Source organism: Dreissena polymorpha, chromosome 4 (genome assembly GCF_020536995.1).
Source record: "Dreissena polymorpha isolate Duluth1 chromosome 4, UMN_Dpol_1.0, whole genome shotgun sequence".
Lineage (NCBI taxonomy): Eukaryota > Metazoa > Mollusca > Bivalvia > Myida > Dreissenidae > Dreissena > Dreissena polymorpha.
The window spans coordinates 118200597-118219547 of NC_068358.1; the positions used below are offsets into that span (position 1 = coordinate 118200597).

Sequence of the window (18951 nt, forward strand, 5' to 3'; positions counted from 1 at the left end):
CCTCCAGCTCAGATTTTTGTTTGTTTTGTGTGTACATTTCTGCCCTTTTCAACAGTATTTCTATCATATCACACAGTTGGTTAACCAACTTACATTTTTCCTTGGATAGCCAGCATACCAGTATATTTCAATCAGAGGAAGGCGAGAATGGCTATAAAAGGGATTTTATGACCAATATCCACACAAATAATGTGACCGAGCCTGGCATTGAACCCCCTATCCAAAGATTGGTAATCCAGTGATATACTAATTGAGCTAGCAAGGATTGAAATCCATGTTGGAAGAAAAGCCTAAGATTTTATAATTTTATTAAGATGAGGCATTCAAATATAAACATGATCAACAAAGTTAAGCATTTCATGTTCACAAGCATTACAATGCATTAAAATATAAAATATAAGCTTGTGATGCTATGAGCAAGATATTTGTCTGAATTTAGTGGAACAAGGCTTTGCACAACAGTGACAAAATTTCCTGACCCTATACGTTGTTATATTCATACGGGCCGTGCTCTGTGAAAAGAGTGTTGTATGCATGTGCGTTAAGTGTCGTCCCAGATTAGTTTTAGTTTAAAAAGTCTCTTAGCAAAAAATTGAGCTTAGGCGGAAAGTGTTGTCCCTGATTAGCCTGACTGCACAGGCTAACCTGGGACGAAACTTTACGCACCTGCATTAAACCCCTTTTCACACAGCTTGGCCCATATATATCAAGTTGATACTAAAACAAGAGATGTGTTTGTCAGAAACACACTGCCCCTTACTGCGCCGCTTTGAAGCCATATATTTGACCTTGAAGGATGACCTTGACCTTTCACCACTCAAAATGTGCAGCTCCATGAGATACACATGCATGCCAAATATCAAGTGCTATCTTCAATATTGCAAAAGTTATGGGCAATTTTAAAGTTTTCAGACGGACGGACAGTTCAACTGCTATATTATGCAAGTGAGATAATTATATGGCAATAAACCCACGTAAGCAAACCTGTGTTAAAACATAAAAAGATATTTTGAAAAAATGTAATGTGAAATTAAAATTATTTAAGCCATATAATTGGTATTTTGTAAATTTGTACAGTGAAATTAAAAGTATTTGTGCCATAGCATTAACATATAACTTTTATGTAACTACTATTAAGAGAGATTTTTTCCAATTAAGAAAGTTTAAGAGTAATATAAGTATGTCTTATTGCATGTCAAAGTCATGTACGTTTAATAATACAAAATGACATCAAAATTTCTCAAGCTTTTTCATAATTATTAATTATTTCCTTGACATTAGTATTTTTTACACATTGTATTTACTTATTTAATTGTAACCCTTTAACACAATATGCTTTGTCACGTACTGGTATTAGCAGATACTTGTGTTCTGGAAGTTGACAGCAGCAGTTCGTAAAAAGGCAAGTTTTATCTCTGACATATTAATATGTTTATAAAATTCGACAATTTAAAATGTGACTTCTGTACGGGGATATTAATAGCACGCAAAAGAAGTCCCTGCATGAAGCCCAACCTGTTTTTGACATTTTTTTGTCATATGCAACAATTCATCAGACAGATGTCATTTCCCCCCCTCCCCCCCCCCCCCCCCCCCCCCTAAAATCTCATTAACCAGAAAGTAATGTGATTGACCTGAATAATTTATTTAAAAACTCTTATTTTTTACATTTACAACTCGACACAATTTGTTGTATACAGATATCTAAATTAATTGAAAAGTGTACCTGGTTAATGTGTCAATTGAAGGCAAACAAATCTGATTTACAATTATAAATTCACTGTATGGATTTACTCCCTTTAACATCAATATTCAACTATACACTGACATTGGAAACAAATTGTAGCTCTATAAATGCTGAACAAGACAAAATTACACCTTATAATAAATACATTTACGTCATTTTAACGTTTTAATTAAGAAAAGTATCATTTGAACTCTGATTTGTTTCAATTTACTAAAATATCTAAATGTATGGAAAATACACCTGTACAGTGTAAAATGGCCTCCATTGAATGCCTGACCCCATGGGGGCCTTGTACATACTCGTGAGCACATCAAACAACTGTTATGCTAACATTCACTTGTATTAAGGAAGTAATCCTAGAACAACCATATATGCCTGAGAAATACTAGCTAACCACTAGATAATGACATGCTCTCAAGTCATTAGGCTTCACCACAGCCATTGGTTTAGTAACAGTTTATCTCAGCTGGTCAACACAAAATGCCTTCATACATAGTAGGAATATAAAATCCAAGGTGACCTCTGTACTTCTGCCCTGGATGATAGGTAGCGAATACCGGCGTTAATCCTTTAGAATAACTGTTCTGTGGACTGAGCCGAGAAGTCCAGGAGGCGCCATGCTGCTCGGGGGTTCAACTCCTCTGTGTCACGACACATCGCCCAAACATATGTTGTTCGCATCACTTTATTCTGTGGAGAAATGACAGAGCAATCTTAATGATAGGTTTACAATATCGGTACTAGTACTTTTCTACAGAACAACAAGATGCGTTTGTGAAACACAATGTCCCCCTATATGATGTTTGACCTTGAAGGATGGCCTTGACCTTGTGAAGGATGACCTTGACCTTTCACCACTCAAAATGTGCAGCTCCATGAGATACACATGCATGCCAAATATCAAGTTGCTATCTTCAATATTGCAAAAGTATTCATAAAATAAGCGATTTGGGCCACATATATTTGACCTCTGACCTTGAAGGATGACCTTGACCTTTCACCACTCAAAATGTGCAGCTCCATGAGATACAAATGCATGCCAAATATCAAGTTGCTATCTTCAATATTGCAAAAGTATTCATAAAATGAGCGATTTTGGCCACATATATTTGACCTCTGACCTTGAAGGATGACCTTGACCTTTCACCACTCAAAATGTGCAGCTCCATGAGATACACATGCATGCCAAATATCAAGTTGCTATATTCAATATAGCAAAAGTTATTGCAAAATGTTAAAGTTGGCGCAAACAGACCAACCAACAGACCAACCGACCAACCAACGGACAGGGCAAAAACAATATGTCCCCCACTTCTATAGTGGGGGACATAAAAATGTAATAATGGTCCTTGTCTAATACACCTAAATTTTGCCCAGAGAGGACATGGAAGCATTAGTGGACATGTTTAACGGGAAGAAAAACAGGGATATTCCTCTGTAAAATTGTCTTATTAAATGTAAATTAACCAGAAACATTGATCTATAGGGAAAATAACAGTCTCTTTTTAAACCCATTTAACAGTAAAAGAAAGACTCTTAACATTTTCCCCCATAAAGGAAAAAACGCGCACAATTTTTCCAACAAAGTGGAAAATCGCGCGTACAAGATCCCCCACGTAAGGGCTCCACAACCCAAAAAAAAACCTGCGAATGCAAGCTTGCTACTAGTATATCAAAAGTTTTATCCAGACTAGTAAATGAAAAAATAATTTGAATAAATGAACAGAAACCACCTGTTCTTGTTTTTTTTAACTTTCAGAAACAGACAACTTGAACCAAACTGTCCCCAAATGCAATCCCAAACTAGGTCTTCATCTCAGTTACCTTATCACTATATCTTTATTAAAACTTCTGTTATTGAGAGAAATTTGCTTTTTCTATTTTAAGAAGCAGTGACATTGACCTCGACAAAACATGCCATAAATACAATCCCAAGCTAGGTCTAAAGTAATTGACTGAAAAACACCTGTTTGATGCCGCCTGTCTGAAAAGCATACCATCCCTCTAAAAGAATTTTAACATAGTTAAAAACCTGAATAACAAAGTTAATGTAAACAAGAGCTGTGTTTGTGAAACACAATGCCCCCGACTGCGCCGCTTTGAAGCCATATCTTTGACCTTGAAGGATGACCTTGACCTTTCACCATTCAAAATGTGCAGCTCCATTAGATACACATGCATGCCAAATATCAAGTTGCTATCATCAATATTGCAAAAGTTATGACCAAGGTTAAAGAGTTGGGACAGACATACAATGACCGACAAGACACATACAATGACAGACAGACAGGCCAAAAACAATATACCCCCAATCATTCGATCCGGGGGCATAAAAAACACACCTAAATAAGTTTAATTTAATAAAAAATGACCACAAAGAAAATTGTAACATTTCTATGGCCCACTTACTGGATCTCCAGCCACAACCTCCCCTTTTGTATTGCGTTCAACCAGGATCTGCTGGGCTACGAACGAGATCACCAACACTGGACCTTGCTCCATGATCTTGGCTGCAGCCACCTGAACATGAATGAATTATGGAGTGAAAAATGGCAATATCTATTTTCATTTGATCTATCTCTTTGTTGCAAATAGTTGAGGCCATGATGGCCCTGTAGCGCTCACCTGAATTCAAGATACACCAATTGTCAAACAAATTACCGAAGTTCCAAAATTGTTGACACCACTAGAAGCAGATTTAAACATGGCCATAATGTTTTTAAGATAAAGTGTAAAATGTTGGCTAAGTTTTATCAAGATTAAGTCAGAAATTGAATTAAAGGAAGGGGGGAAGAAAAATTAAAATGGCCAAATGGCATTCAGCTCACATCAACCCCGCTGATGTCTAATATCTGACTCTCCAACCGCAATCCTATCTTCTTCCCTTCTTTAATGGGATGCATAAGCTGATTGAAGGGCTGAAATAGCAAAGGCCTATTAGAACCAGAGCATGTCAAAGGCCCATTAGAACCAGAGCATGTCAATGTATGAGGTTGCAAACTATCAGTCGCCCATTAGAACCAGAGCATATCAATGTATTAGATTGAAAACTATCAGTCGCCCATAAGAACAAGAGCATGTCAATGTATAAGGTTGCAAACTATTAGTCACCCATTAGAACCAGAGCATGTCAATGTATTAGGTTGAAAACTATCAGTCGCCCATTACAATCAGAGCATGTCAATGTATTAGGTTGCAAACTATCAGTTGCCCATTAGAACCAAAGCATGTCAGAATATTAGTTTGCAAATTATCAGTCGCCCATTAGAACCAGAGCATGTCAATCTATTCAGTTGCAAATTTTCAGTAGCCCATTAGAACCAGAGCATGTCAATGTATTCGGTTGCAAACTGTCAGTCGCCCATTAGAACCAGAGCATGTCAATGTTTTAGGTTGCAAACTGTCAGTCACCTGTTAGAACCAGAGCATGTTAATGTTTTAGGTTGCAAACTATCAGTCACCCAATAGAACCAGAGCATGTCAATGTATTAGATTGAAAACTATCAGTCGCCCATTAGAACCAGAGCTTGTCAATGTATTAGGTTGCAAACTGTCAGTCACCCATTAGAACCAGAGCATGTCAATCTATTTGGTTGCAAACTCAGTCGCCCATTAGAACCAGAGCATGTCAATGTATGAGGTTGCAAACTGTCAGTCGCCCGTTAGAACCAGAGCATGTTGGTGTATTCGGTTGCAAACTTTGTCTACATAAAGCTACAAAGGCACATTTTCAAATTGTTTTAATTCAACTAAGCAAACAACTTTATCTATAGAAGACACTGACCATGTTATAATAACAAATGTTATACAACAACACTCAATGTAATTGTGAGTGTATTTAAATTCTTAGTGAGTATATGTATGCTTAAACACAACATAGAGAACTAAATTAAGTTTTAAATGTATTATGGAAATTATCTGCTTACTGCTTCATAACACCAGTCTTTTAATATTGTATCCTCTCCTCTGCTTAAGGCCTGTAAAAGAATCAGTTGTTTGACAGAATCATTTGTATTACAGAATCATTTGTATTACAGAATCATTTGTATGATAGAATCATTTGTATTACAGAATCATTTGTATGATAGAATCATTTGTATTACAGAATCATTTGTATTACAAAATCATTTGTATGATAGAATCAATTGTATGATAGAATCAATTGTATTACAGGATCATTTGTATGATAGAATCATTTGTATTACAGAATCATTTGTAGTACATGATCATTTGTATTACAGAATCATTTGTATTACAGAATCATTTGTATAAAAGAATCATTAGTATGACAGAATCATTTGGATGATAGAATCATTTGTATTACTGAATCATTTGTATTACAAAATCATTTGTATTACAGAATCATTTGTATTACATAATCATTTGTATGATAGAATCATGTGTATGACAGAATCATTTGTTTGACAGAATCATTTGTATGACAGAATCATTTGTATGACAGAATCATTTGTATGAAAAAATCATTCGTATGACAGAATCATTTGTATGACATCATTTGTATTACAGGATCATTTGTATTACAGCATCATTTGTATTACAGGATCATTTGTATTACATAATCATTTGTATTACAGGATCATTTGTATGATAGGATCATTTGTATTACAGAATCATTTGAAATACAGAATGGATTGTATGATAGAATCATTTGTATTACAGGATCATTTGTATTACAGAATCATTTGTATGACAGAATCATTAGTATAATAGGATCATTTGTATTACAGAATCAATTGCATGATAGAATCATTTGTATGACAGAATCATGTGTATTACAGAATCATTTGTATGATAGAATCATTTGTATTACAGAATCATTTGTATGACATAATCATTTGTATAACAGAATCATTTGTATTACATAATCATTTGTATAACAGGATCATGTGTATTACAGGATGATTTGTATTACAGAATCATATGTATTACAGAATCATTTGTGTTACAGGATCATTTGTATGATAGGATCATTTGTATTACAGAATCATTTGTATCACAGATTGGATTGTATGATAGAATCATTTGTATTACAGAATCATTTGTATGACAGAATCATTTGTATGATATAATCATTTTTATGATAGAATCATTTGTATGATAGAATCATTTGTATTACAGAATCATTTGTATGATAAAATCATTTGTATTACATAATCATTTGTATGACATAATCATTTGTATGACATAATCATCTTTATGACAGAATAATTTGTATGACAGAATCATTTGTATGACAGAATCATGTGTATGATAGAATCATGTGTATGATAGAATCATTTGTATTACATGATCATTTGTATTACATAATCATTTTTATAACAATCATTTGTATTACATACTCATTTGTATGACAGAATCATTTGTATGACAGAATCATTTGTATGACATAATAATTTGAATGACAGAATCATTTGTATGACGGAATAATTATATTACAGGATCATTTGTATTTTACAGAATAATTTGTATAACAGGATCATTTGTACAACACAATCATTTGCATTACAAAATCATTTGTATTACAGAATCATTTGTATTACAGAATCATTTGTATTACAGGATCATTTGTAAAACAGTATCATGTGTATTCCAGGATCATTTGTATTACATAATCATTTGTATTACATGATCATTTGTATTACAGAATCATTTGTATGATAGAATCATTTGTATGATATAATCATTTGTATGATATAATCATTTGTATGATAGAATCATTTGAATTACAGAATCATTTGTATTACAGAATCATTTGTATAATCATTTGTATTACATAATCATTTGTATGACATAATCATTTGTATGGCATAATAATCTTTATGACAGAATCATTTGTATGACAGAATCATGTGTATGATAGAATCATGTGTATGATAGAATCATTTGTATTACATGATCATTTGTATTACATAATCATTTTTATAACAATCATTTGTATTACATACTCATTTGTATGACAGAATCATTTGTATGGCAGAATCATTTGTATGACATAATAATTTGAATGACAGAATCATTTGTATGACGGAATAATTATATTACAGGATCATTTGTATTTTACAGAATAATTTGTATAACAGGATCATTTGTACAACACAATCATTTGCATTACAAAATCATTTGTATTACAGAATCATTTGTATTACAGAATCATTTGTATTACAGGATCATTTGTAAAACAGTATCATGTGTATTACAGGATCATTTGTATTACATAATCATTTGTATTACATGATCATTTGTATTACAGAATCATTTGTATGATAGAATCATTTGTATGATATAATCATTTGTATGATATAATCATTTGTATGATAGAATCATTTGAATTACAGAATCATTTGTATTACAGAATCATTTGTATAATCATTTGTATTACAGAATCATTTGTATGATAGAATCATTTGTATGACAGAATCATTTGTATGATAGAATCATTTGTATGGCAGAATCTTTTGTATGATTTTATAATTATTTGTATTACAGAATCTTTTGTATGATAGGTTTGTACTACAGAATTTTATATGATAGAATCATTTGTATAATACAATCATTTGTATGACAGAATCATTTGTATGATAGAATCATTTGTATGATAATCATTTGTATCACATTTGTATGATACAATCAAATGCATGACAGAATCATTTGTATGATAGAACCATTTGTATGATAGAACCATTTGTATGATAGAACTATTTTTATGATAGAATCATTTGTATGACAGAATCATTTGTATGATATAATCATTTGCATTACATAATCATTGATTTATAGAATCATTTGTATAATGAAATCAGCTGTATATAAACAATATTGTACAATATAATCATTTGTAAAATTGAATCATTTGTACAAATTAATAATGTGTTTAGTCTCTTAAAGCTGTTTAAGTAAATAAAATTTAATGCAACAAAAAAAGACAAGGGACAAAATTGTCACAAACCAGGTTTTCATTGTGAAAAAAAAATCTGATAAAGGGAGAAAACTCAAACTGAACTTTTGAAATGAACAAACAAAATAAACCCCCTTTGTAAGTTTGTTTTTTAAAAAAATCTATTTTTAGTCGTGGCGACCTTGACATTGGAGATATTGACGTGATTCTTTCGTGCGACACACCGTCCCATGATGGTGAACAAATGTGCCAAATGATTTTAAAATCTCACAATGAATGACATAGTTATGGCCAGGACAAGCTCATTTATGGCCATTTTTGACCTTTGAACTCAAAGTGTGACCTTGACCTTGGAGATATCGACGTAATTATTTCGCGCGACACACCGTCCAATGATGGTGAACAAATGTGCCAAATGATTTTAAAATCTGACAATGAACGACATAGTTATGGCCCGGACAAGCTTGTTCCGCCCGCCCGCCAGCCCGCCAGCCCGCCAGCCAGCCAGCCAGCCAGCCAGCCAGCCAGCCAGCCAGCCAGCCCGCCCGCATTCGCCAATCTAATAACCAGTTTTTTCCTTCGGAAAACCTGGTTAAAAATAAGCATAGCCACAATGTTTTATGTCCAAAATTGACATTTATCCTCTAAGCGTGATTTTGACCCTAGAGGTAGGGATACAGGTATTGATACAGGTGTCAAATGCCAAACTTTGTCTTATGATGGCTTACATTTGTGCCTAATTATTTCAAAATCCATTAATTTGTGGCAAAGTTATAGCTTATGCTGGCATTTTGTAGCTTTTTGCTTTTCACATTTGACAAATGACCTCTTTGTTTAACCTTCACCTTTGAGAAATGGAGACAGATTTTTCTTGGGAAACGTCATCTCATGATAGTGGGGACAGAAATATTTGCAAAAATGGGCAGACATACAGAAGCTCAGCGTGACTGTTTTATGCTGCCTTCTCCAAAGGGGGCATAAAATTTAACAAAGGACCATTATTCTGTCAAACATGTTGTAGCCAAAAATGCTTTGTTTCAGATCATCTACAAAACCTTGAGCATTCAGCTGTGAAACCTACATGCTATCCATCCAAGCATTAACAAGGGTTTGAAAACATAGTCTTCTTGGTGAACAACACGTAACACATAATATTGAAATATAAACAAGAGCACCGCATAACGGGTGCAACGCTCGGCTACGGGTGCAGTTTTGAATAAATGAAAGCTTGTCAGAATATTTTTTTCCTATTTAGAGGTCACAGTGACCTTGACCTTTGACCTAGTGACCCCAAAATGGGTGTGGCGTGTAGAACTCATCATGGTGCATCTACATATGAAGTTTCAAAGTTGTAGGTGGAAGCACTTTGATTTTAGAGCCAATGTTATGGTTTTAAAACGACGCGGACTGCAGACGACACGACGAGCTGGCTATGACAATACCTCGGGTTCTCTCCGAAAACGCAGAGCTAAAAACACACTGAACATTGTCTAAAATTATTTAAAAATTACAGAACATCTCAAAATAATTCTTTCATGGTAAAAAAATCTGCAATAATCTTAAAATAAACACAAGAAACAACCACAGATCCGATAAGAGGTCATTGTTTGAATGATACAATCAAATAAACAGGGGTGTGATTGAGGCAAAGTCAGAGGGGAGGAAAATTCTGTTGACTGATTTTGACTACGCGAATGGCGCGCATAACGCAATGACAAACATAAAAACAGACATTAAAATAAACAACTTTTTGAACTTCATAACAATATTTCTTTATAAAAACCTGTTAAACTTCACATTTAACATACTGAGGATGCAAAGTAAACAGTTAAGTATTTATTGTTATCAATAGCAGCAGTTTTTCAATGTATTGAATTACAGTTAATAGACTAAATATAAACAAACACACTTGACTGTTCTTCTGGTGTTAATGATGTATTAACTGAGTTAAATGAATATATTTAATTTGTTTACCTTTCAATATGTTGCATTTCACATCTTCACTCAGTTCAAAGCTATTTCAGTTAACTGAACAGCGTGACAAACATAATAAAGCAGAATATGCATATGCATCTGATTATACACAGACCCACAGACATATAAAAATCAAATCATGTTTGTCTATTTCCATGTTCGAACGATACTCTTCTAAATTGGTTTACTTCGAGAGTAGACTAAACTCCAATTTGCAAACACTGGTTTCCGTGACACAAATTCAGTGGACACATTTCTTAACAAAATATGTGTTGCTTGTATCTAAAACGTAGTCTTTTTTTTTGACAAGCACATTTCATTATTCCTATCAGACTAGGTGATGTCAGTCGTTTATTCGATTGCTATTTGTTATTTCAATAATCTTAATTTTCTTTTCACAACGGCGCCATTTGCAAACAAATCACAGAGCGCATTTTAAGAACACGATTTTAATTGGAAGATTGGGAAACGACAGCCAATTATATGACTCGTTTTAAAAATGCTTAGGCAGAATCTACCAGTGTAAAATGCGGAGAGATTTCGTGGGACGCGGATATTTCGGGCCGCTTATGAAATACGTCCGCGGAATCGGTGGTAGCCCCTCTCCCCCTCATTTTTTAAAACGAATTTACGCAAATCTCAGAAGTGACATCCGGGACAACCCGATCCGCGGAAATCCGCGGAAAAATCACACCCCTGATGAATTATTAGAGGGATGAACATTTGATAATTACCTCTAAAATATTTGGTATAACAAAATACTGGCACCATTGTACGAATTCACTTATTTCAAATGTGGGGTCCATTTTGTTGATTTCTGTTAAGACATCAGACATCTCAGTACTGGAAAACATACCACCTGAAAAAGGCATCGTGAACACTGATTTCTCATTTTGGAAACGACATTCTCAACATGCAACAATCATAGATAAAACTGCTTACCAAATGAATATCAACCAATGATCTTAAAATGTCAGAGAAAATAAATAGGCACTTGAGTTTTAAAAACATACTTGTGTAACAGCATGCTTGTCAAATTGCGAAATGAAGAAACACAAGAACACATATCTATAGCAACATCTATGAAGTTAAGTACACGTCTCTTAAACCGTCTGAGTTCATAAATAACAGATGAACATATTTCACTATTATATTAATAATCCATAAATTAGTAAAATTAACAGAGTATGTTAAACAGAAATGTTAGTGTAAAAATACTTATCATTACCAAATATACTGGAGATTTTATCCGTGAAAAAGCGAGTTCCCCTAATGACAGCATTGTCACTCTCGTCATATTTAGCCTTCAAGTCGAATATTTCTGAAAAAGCATATACAAATGACACTAGAAAGAGATTCCTTTTCAAAACAATACCATGGAAAATGTCTCGATATTTCTTATGAATGTAAGTACATTTGTATATTTGTTATCATTATTTTCCGAAAATTATTGAACAGTTTTTTTTCAATTATATTCAAATATTTTAACCAATTATGGTTCACCTTCAAAAACACGTCTGGAGGTATCATGCACATGGCAATTCATTTTAAGGGGTGTTGCGGCAGTTTATTTAACCGAGGATATATTTATAGCAACACCGATGCTATTATCACAACCCAATAGTTTTGTTATCAGAATCATCACAAATTAATGACCGAGTAGGTTCATAATAGGTACTCAGTGGTTCGATCCCAGGTGCGGTTAACTTTTTTAAATTCTTTTTTTCTTTCTTTTATTTCATTCTTGTTTTTTTCCTTGAGCTCTTTAGTCCTATTGTTTACATTAATCAAGTATTTAATCAGAAACTTTAAAACATGCCGAAATCTGTCAACAAGTCCCTGTTATTGATGATTAAGGTCGAGTTTGATACTGTATGGTCTTATGTTTGTGATTAAATATTGTATTAGTGTTGTTGTTTTTTAGTAAGCCGTTGTGATCCCAATTAAGATTGTAAACAATATATAATTTTTTGCATATCTCTAACAGTCTATGTACCGGTACTTGGGTTTCGCCTTATTGCTGTATTGTATGAAATCTGACACAGACAGTAGGGATAGTTAAACAAAAAAATCTCTGTTAAAAGTACGGTGACCCCCTTTTTTTATTTTTGTCTTATGATAACAATACGTAGATGAACATATTTGAGCAGTTTCGCAAAAAGTTATTAAATAGAACTTTTTTAAATTCCATTTTTGTGGTTGAAATAGTAAAAAAACTGATGTTTTTTTGGGTGACATAAAAATTATAAAAATAAAATTACTTCAAATTTAACTTGTGTTCTCCATTTTTTTGGTTGTTTGTGGTTTAATTAAATGTTATATGATATATATTAGCTTATATAATATCTACATGTTGCCAATTTCATAGGTTATTAATCATTTTTATGCAATTAGAGATTTTTCAGTTTTAATGAAAAAGTACATGTTATATAATGGTGAATAAAATCAAAACAAGTCCGGTGACCCTATGTTTTGATTTCATTTTTCATATAGTATTTGTATGTAGTACTTGAATAAAAATTTTGAGCAAAAGTTATTAAATGGAAAAAAATCAGCAAAACTGCAGCAACACCCCTTAAAATAGATTCCTGTTGGCAAACTGTGAGGCAATTGTACAGTCTTTCCGAAATACCATCGGTTCTCGGATTTTTCCGATAATAATTTGGAAAATTCGGAAATGATTCTTATATTACCGGACCTCGTGTCCGGTTATAAAATTATGGCGAAATTTGGAATTCCATAAGCTATTTCCAGAAAAGTTTCAAGGCAAAAGTGGGAATTTACTGAGTTATTTATGAATACTCCAATCATGTAAAACATTTTTTTATTGGTTGCATTTCTTAAATAACGTACGTGCATATACGGTATCCGAAGATTTTTGCTGCGTCGTCAATGTAAATTACACACTACGTCATCACTATTCGTAAGCAAGCAGGGCATTTAATTAATCTGATAATATTAAATATTGTTAAAAATGTCATCTTTGTCTTTCGTCGTCATTTTTTACTTATTGGGCCTGAAATAATCAGTCTGGGCCGGAAATGGCTGCATGATTATAGGACCTCATGGCCGCCAATAAATTATAATTTTTGGGAGGACTGATTGTAAATAATGCTTGTAATTATCTAACAAGCGGAAACATGCACATCTTTGACCTTTAGTGAGACCTTGACCTTTGCCCAATGGGTGACACACCTCCAAATGGTGAGGATTTGTGATAAATATTTTTAAATTGCAAGATTTTTATTTTTATTTTGGGGCCAGAAAAGATGTTTACTGGCCAGTTTTAACCTTTGACCTTAAGTTGGAACTTAACCTTTGAGGTAAGCTGACAGATATTAAACGTGTTCCATTCTTTTCATGGTAAACATTGCTGGTAACTTATTCAAATTGCATAATTAACAAGACTATTGCCAAGCATTAAAAGAAACTTACCTCTCCATATTGCCATATTTTAAGTTTCATGAAAAAATATGAAAGTTATTGCAGGATCCACCATTTTCAGCAATACTTCTAGTCTATTTCTTGCCATAGCAACCAAAATTCTTGACGTAGGAACACAATGAAATGGCATGCATTATGTCTATATTGCCATCTGTCCATGTTTGAAGTTTCATGAAAAAATATGAAAGACCTTTAATGTTATCGCAGGATCCAGAAAAGTGTGACAGACATACAGACTGATGCACAGAGCGCAAACCATATAGTTCCCAGTAGGGGAGACATTACAAGACAAGCTGTTCTTTTAAGCAAAATGTTCCATTCCACCTCTTCGTGTGACCTTTATCTTTGAGAAATGGAGATGGTTACCACATTCAACATGCCAATTTTTCATGGGGGTAATCTGTGGTAATTGTTAGTTTTGCTTACGTAATGACAAAGTTACAGTCCAGACAAGCAGTTTTATGGCAACATTTAAATCATCTTTGACAATTCAAGTCTAAACTTACCCTTTAAGGTAAAAAGTAGTTTTAAAAGCAACATGTCAACTTATGACAGTGGTCATTTCAAGGAAGTCATTCTAGAATTAATGAAAACTTGCAGTACTCACAAGTTGCAATGCATTTGAGTTTTCTCAAGTGTGCTTGAAAAGAATTGGCATCATTCATACATAATATTCATACACACTGTACAGTTGTTAAAGTTTAATAAATTTTAAAAGAGAATGACAACCTCATTCCTATCATAATGGAAAATATATGAAAGTAATTTCATGGTTTTTTGTACAAATATTTTTTTAATCCACAAGAAAATTATCATTTTCATGGTAAAACTCACTGTTAACATATTCATTGTTGTCTTTGAAATCCTGCCAGCTGCTCTTCCATTTAGAGTCTTTGTGAAGTGTGATCCCAATAGTTTCACTGAAATTGTAAAAGAACAAGATCTTTGTTTGTGAAACACAATGCCCCCTACTGCGCTTTGAAGTCCCACAGCAGCTATTTAAATGGGCCTTTTCACAGATTTTGACATTTTTTTAACTTATTCATTAAATGCTTTATATTGATAAATGTAAACATTGGATCGTAAAAGCTCCAGTAAAAAATCAAGAAAAAAAATAAAAAAAGGAAAAGAACATTGCCCGGAGCAGGTTTCGAACCAGTGACCCCTGGAGTCCTGCCAGAGTCCTGAAGTAAAAACGCTTTAGCCTACTGAGCTATTCTGCCGAGTACACGATCATGACGTATTTTATACCTTATATAAGCAATCTTCGTAGTTTCACAAAATTTAACGACAAAAACAGAACTCTCCAAATTATTCAATCGTTTCGCGTTGCAACGCTTTATAATTTTTAGGTTTTAAAATCGTCAAAAGATGCATATAATGGCTATATTAGAGCATGGTTAACGTTCAGTATTACTGTTTCCTCACAAATATCATAACTAAAACGAAAACTTACGAATCTGAAACAACTTTTTTCAATTTTGTCAATTTACCAAAGCGTGAAAAGATCCCTTTAAGAGAAAACAAGGCCCATAAGTAAGCACAAAATCAATGGACCAAAACGAAGCTCACACTTCATCTGTAAGTCATGTGGGTAAACTTAAAACGAAGCTCACACTTCATCTGTAAGTCATGTGGGTAAACTCAAAACGAAGCTCACACTTCATCTGTAAGTCATGTGGGTAAACTAAAAACGAAGCTCACACTTCATCTGTAAGTCATGTGGGTAAACTAAAAACGAAGCTCACACTTCATCTGTAAGTCATGTGGGTAAATTCAAAACGAAGCTCACACTTCATCTGTAAGTCATGTGGGTAAACTCAAAACGAAGCTCACACTTTATCTGTAAGTCATGTGGGTAAACTCAAAATGAAGCTCACATTTCATCTGTAAGTAATGTGGGTAAGCTCAAAACGAAGCTCACACTTCATCTGTAAGTCATGTGGGTAAACTCAAATACCAATAAAAAGCTCAATATCAGAAAGCTTTGCGTGATTTTTTTTCCCCAAAAAGGTCATAATCCAAAATTCGAGGCCAGGGCCAATAATTAAACCAAACATCTATGGACCGAAACAAATTTCACACTTCATAATTATGTAGGACATAAAGGTAGACTCGCATACCAACAAGAGCTCTGTGGTTAACAAAACAAGAGAAGCAAATTTATGACGATTTAAAACAAGAGCACCGCCTTGCGGGGGGGGGGGGGGGGGGGGGTTCAAGCATAAAGTAATAAAAATAAAAATTTGTGTTTTTAACCGTTTCAAAAAAAAAAGAAATTTGGGAGGGTGGGGTGGGGGGGGGGGGTATAGTGTGAGGGTGTGGTGGTCATTTGTGAGATGATCTTTAAAAAAAAAAAAAAAAAAAAAAAAAATTAGGGGGGGTGGGATTCGGGTGGGGGGAGGGGGGGGGGGGATTCTTGGACGGTAGTTCAAACATAAATTAATAAAAATAAAAAATTGTGTTTTTTAACCGTTTAAAAAAAAAAAGAAATTTAGGAGGGTGGGGTGGGGGGGGGTATAGTGTGAGGGTGTGGTGGTCATTTGTGAGATGATCTTAAAAAAAAAAAAAAAAAAAAAAAAAAAAAAAAATAGGGGGGGGGGGGATTCGGTGGGGGGGGGATTCTTGGGTGCGATGGTTGGACGGTAGTTCAAACATAAATTAATAAAAATAAAAATTTGTGTTTTTTAACTGTTTCAAACAAAAAAAGAATTTGGGAGGGTGGGGGTGGGGGGGGGGGGGTATAGTGTGAGGGTGTGGGTGGTCATTTGTGAGATGATCATAAAAAAAAAAAAAAAATTAGGGGGGGGGGGTGGGATTCGGGTGGGGGGGGAGGGGGGGGGGGGATTCTATGGTGCGATGGTTGGACGGTATTTTCAACATAAAATAATAAAAATAAATCTTTGTGTTTTTAACAGTTTCAAAAAAAATAATTTGGGGGGGGGGGGGTGGGGGGGTATAGTGTGAGGGTGTGGATGTCATTTGTGAGATGATCTTAAAAAAAAAAAAAAAAAAAAAAAAAAAATAGGGGGGGAGGGGGGTGGGATTCGGGGGGGGGGGGGGGGGGGGTGGGGAGGGCACGGGGGATGGTTTGGGTGGAGTCTATTGTGGTATGTCAGGTAAGAGTAGTTTTGTCAAAGTATCAATCAAATCTTATCATTAATAAAGAAGTTATGGCAATTTTAGCAATATTTAATAATTTGACCTTGAGTCAAGGTCATTCAAAGGTCAAGGTAAAATTCAACTTGCCAGGTACAGGAACCTCATGATAGCATGAAAGTATTTGAAGTTTGAAAGCAATAGCCTTAATAGTTAAGAAGTAATGTGGATCGAAACACAAAATTTAACCATATATTCAAAGTTACTAAGTCAAAAAAGGGCCATAATTCCGTAAAAATGACAACCAGAGTTATGCAACTTGTCCTTTTACTGTACCCTTATGATAATTTGCGAGTGTTCCAAGTATGAAAGCAATATCTATGATACTTTAGGGGTAAAGTGGACCAAAACACAAAACTTAACCAAATTTTCTAAGTATAAAGGACCCATAATTCCGTCCAAATGCCAGTCAGAGTTACATAACTTTGCCTGCACAGTCCCCTTATGATAGTTAATAAGTGTTGCAAGTATGAAAGCAATAGCTTTGATACTGTAGGAATAAAGTGGACCTAAACACAAAACTTAACCAAATTTTCAATTCTCTAAGTATAAAAAGGGCACATAATTCTGTCAAAATGCCAGTCAGAGTTACATTACTTTGCCTGCACAGTCCACTTATGATAGTTAGTAAGTGTTGCAAGTATGAAAGCAATAGCTTTGATACTTACGGAATAAAATGGACCTAAACACAAAACTTAACCAAAATTTTCAATTTTCTAAGTATAAAAAGGGCACATAATTCTGTCAAAATGCACACCAGAGTTATCTAACTTTGCCTGCCCAGTCCCCTCATGATAGTAAGTAAGTGTACCAAGTTTGAATGCAATAGCATTGATACTTTCTGAGAAAAGTGGACCTAAACGCAAAACTTAACCGGACGCCGACGCCGACGCCAAGGTGATGACAATAGCTCATTTTTTTTTTTCAAAAAATAGATGAGCTAAAAATTAATATGTCATTATCATTTATGGCCATTTTGACCTTTCAACTCTTGAAGTCTTTCTTATGACACACCGTCCAATGACTGTGAGCAAAATTAATGTACAGAGTCATTTCAAAATCTCACAACTAATGACAAAGTTATGGTCTGGACAAGATCATTTATGGCCATTTTTGACCTTTGAACTCAAAGTGTGACCTTGACTTTGTAGATATCGACGTAATTCTTTCGCATGACACACCGTCCAATGATGGTGAACAAATGTGTCAAATAATTTTATAATCTCACCATGAACGACAATGTAATGCCCCAACAAGCTCATTTATGGCCATTTTTTACCTTTGAACTCAAAGTGTGACCTTGACCTTAGAGATATCAACATAATTCTTTTGCATGACACACTATCCAATGATGGTTAACAAATGTGCCAAATGATTTTAAAAATCTCACAATGAACGGCAAAGTTATGCCCCAACAAGCTCATTTATGGCCATTTTTGACATTTGAACTCAAAGTGTGACCTTGACCTTAGAGATATCAACATAATTTGTTCGCATGACACACTGTCTAATGATGGTGAACAAATGTGCCAAATGATTTTAAAATCTCACAATGAATGACATAGTTATGGCATTGACAAGCTCATTTATAGCCATTTTTTACCTTTAAACTCAAAGTGTGACCTTGACCTTGGAGATATCTACATAATTCTTTCGCATGACACATGGTCCAATGATGGTGAACAAATATGCCAAATTATTTTAAAGTCAC

General features: G+C 34.2%; 1 protein-coding gene across 2 annotated transcripts in view; it reads right to left on the minus strand.

The window, feature by feature from the left end:
- Window positions 1-291: 291 nt before the first annotated feature.
- The window catches only part of LOC127879624 (mitochondrial import inner membrane translocase subunit TIM44-like), a 44079-nt gene continuing 25419 nt past the window's right edge, over window positions 292-18951 (minus strand). For both annotated transcript variants that reach the window (XM_052426587.1, XM_052426588.1), the window contains 7 exons: window positions 14916-15001; window positions 11866-11958; window positions 11372-11496; window positions 5674-5724; window positions 4576-4665; window positions 4157-4267; window positions 292-2437 (listed from right to left, as the gene is read on the minus strand). In XM_052426587.1, the coding sequence (XP_052282547.1) occupies window positions 2318-2437; window positions 4157-4267; window positions 4576-4665; window positions 5674-5724; window positions 11372-11496; window positions 11866-11958; window positions 14916-15001 (676 nt within the window). In that variant the 3' untranslated portion in view covers window positions 292-2317. The remainder of the gene's footprint in view (window positions 2438-4156; window positions 4268-4575; window positions 4666-5673; window positions 5725-11371; window positions 11497-11865; window positions 11959-14915; window positions 15002-18951) is intronic.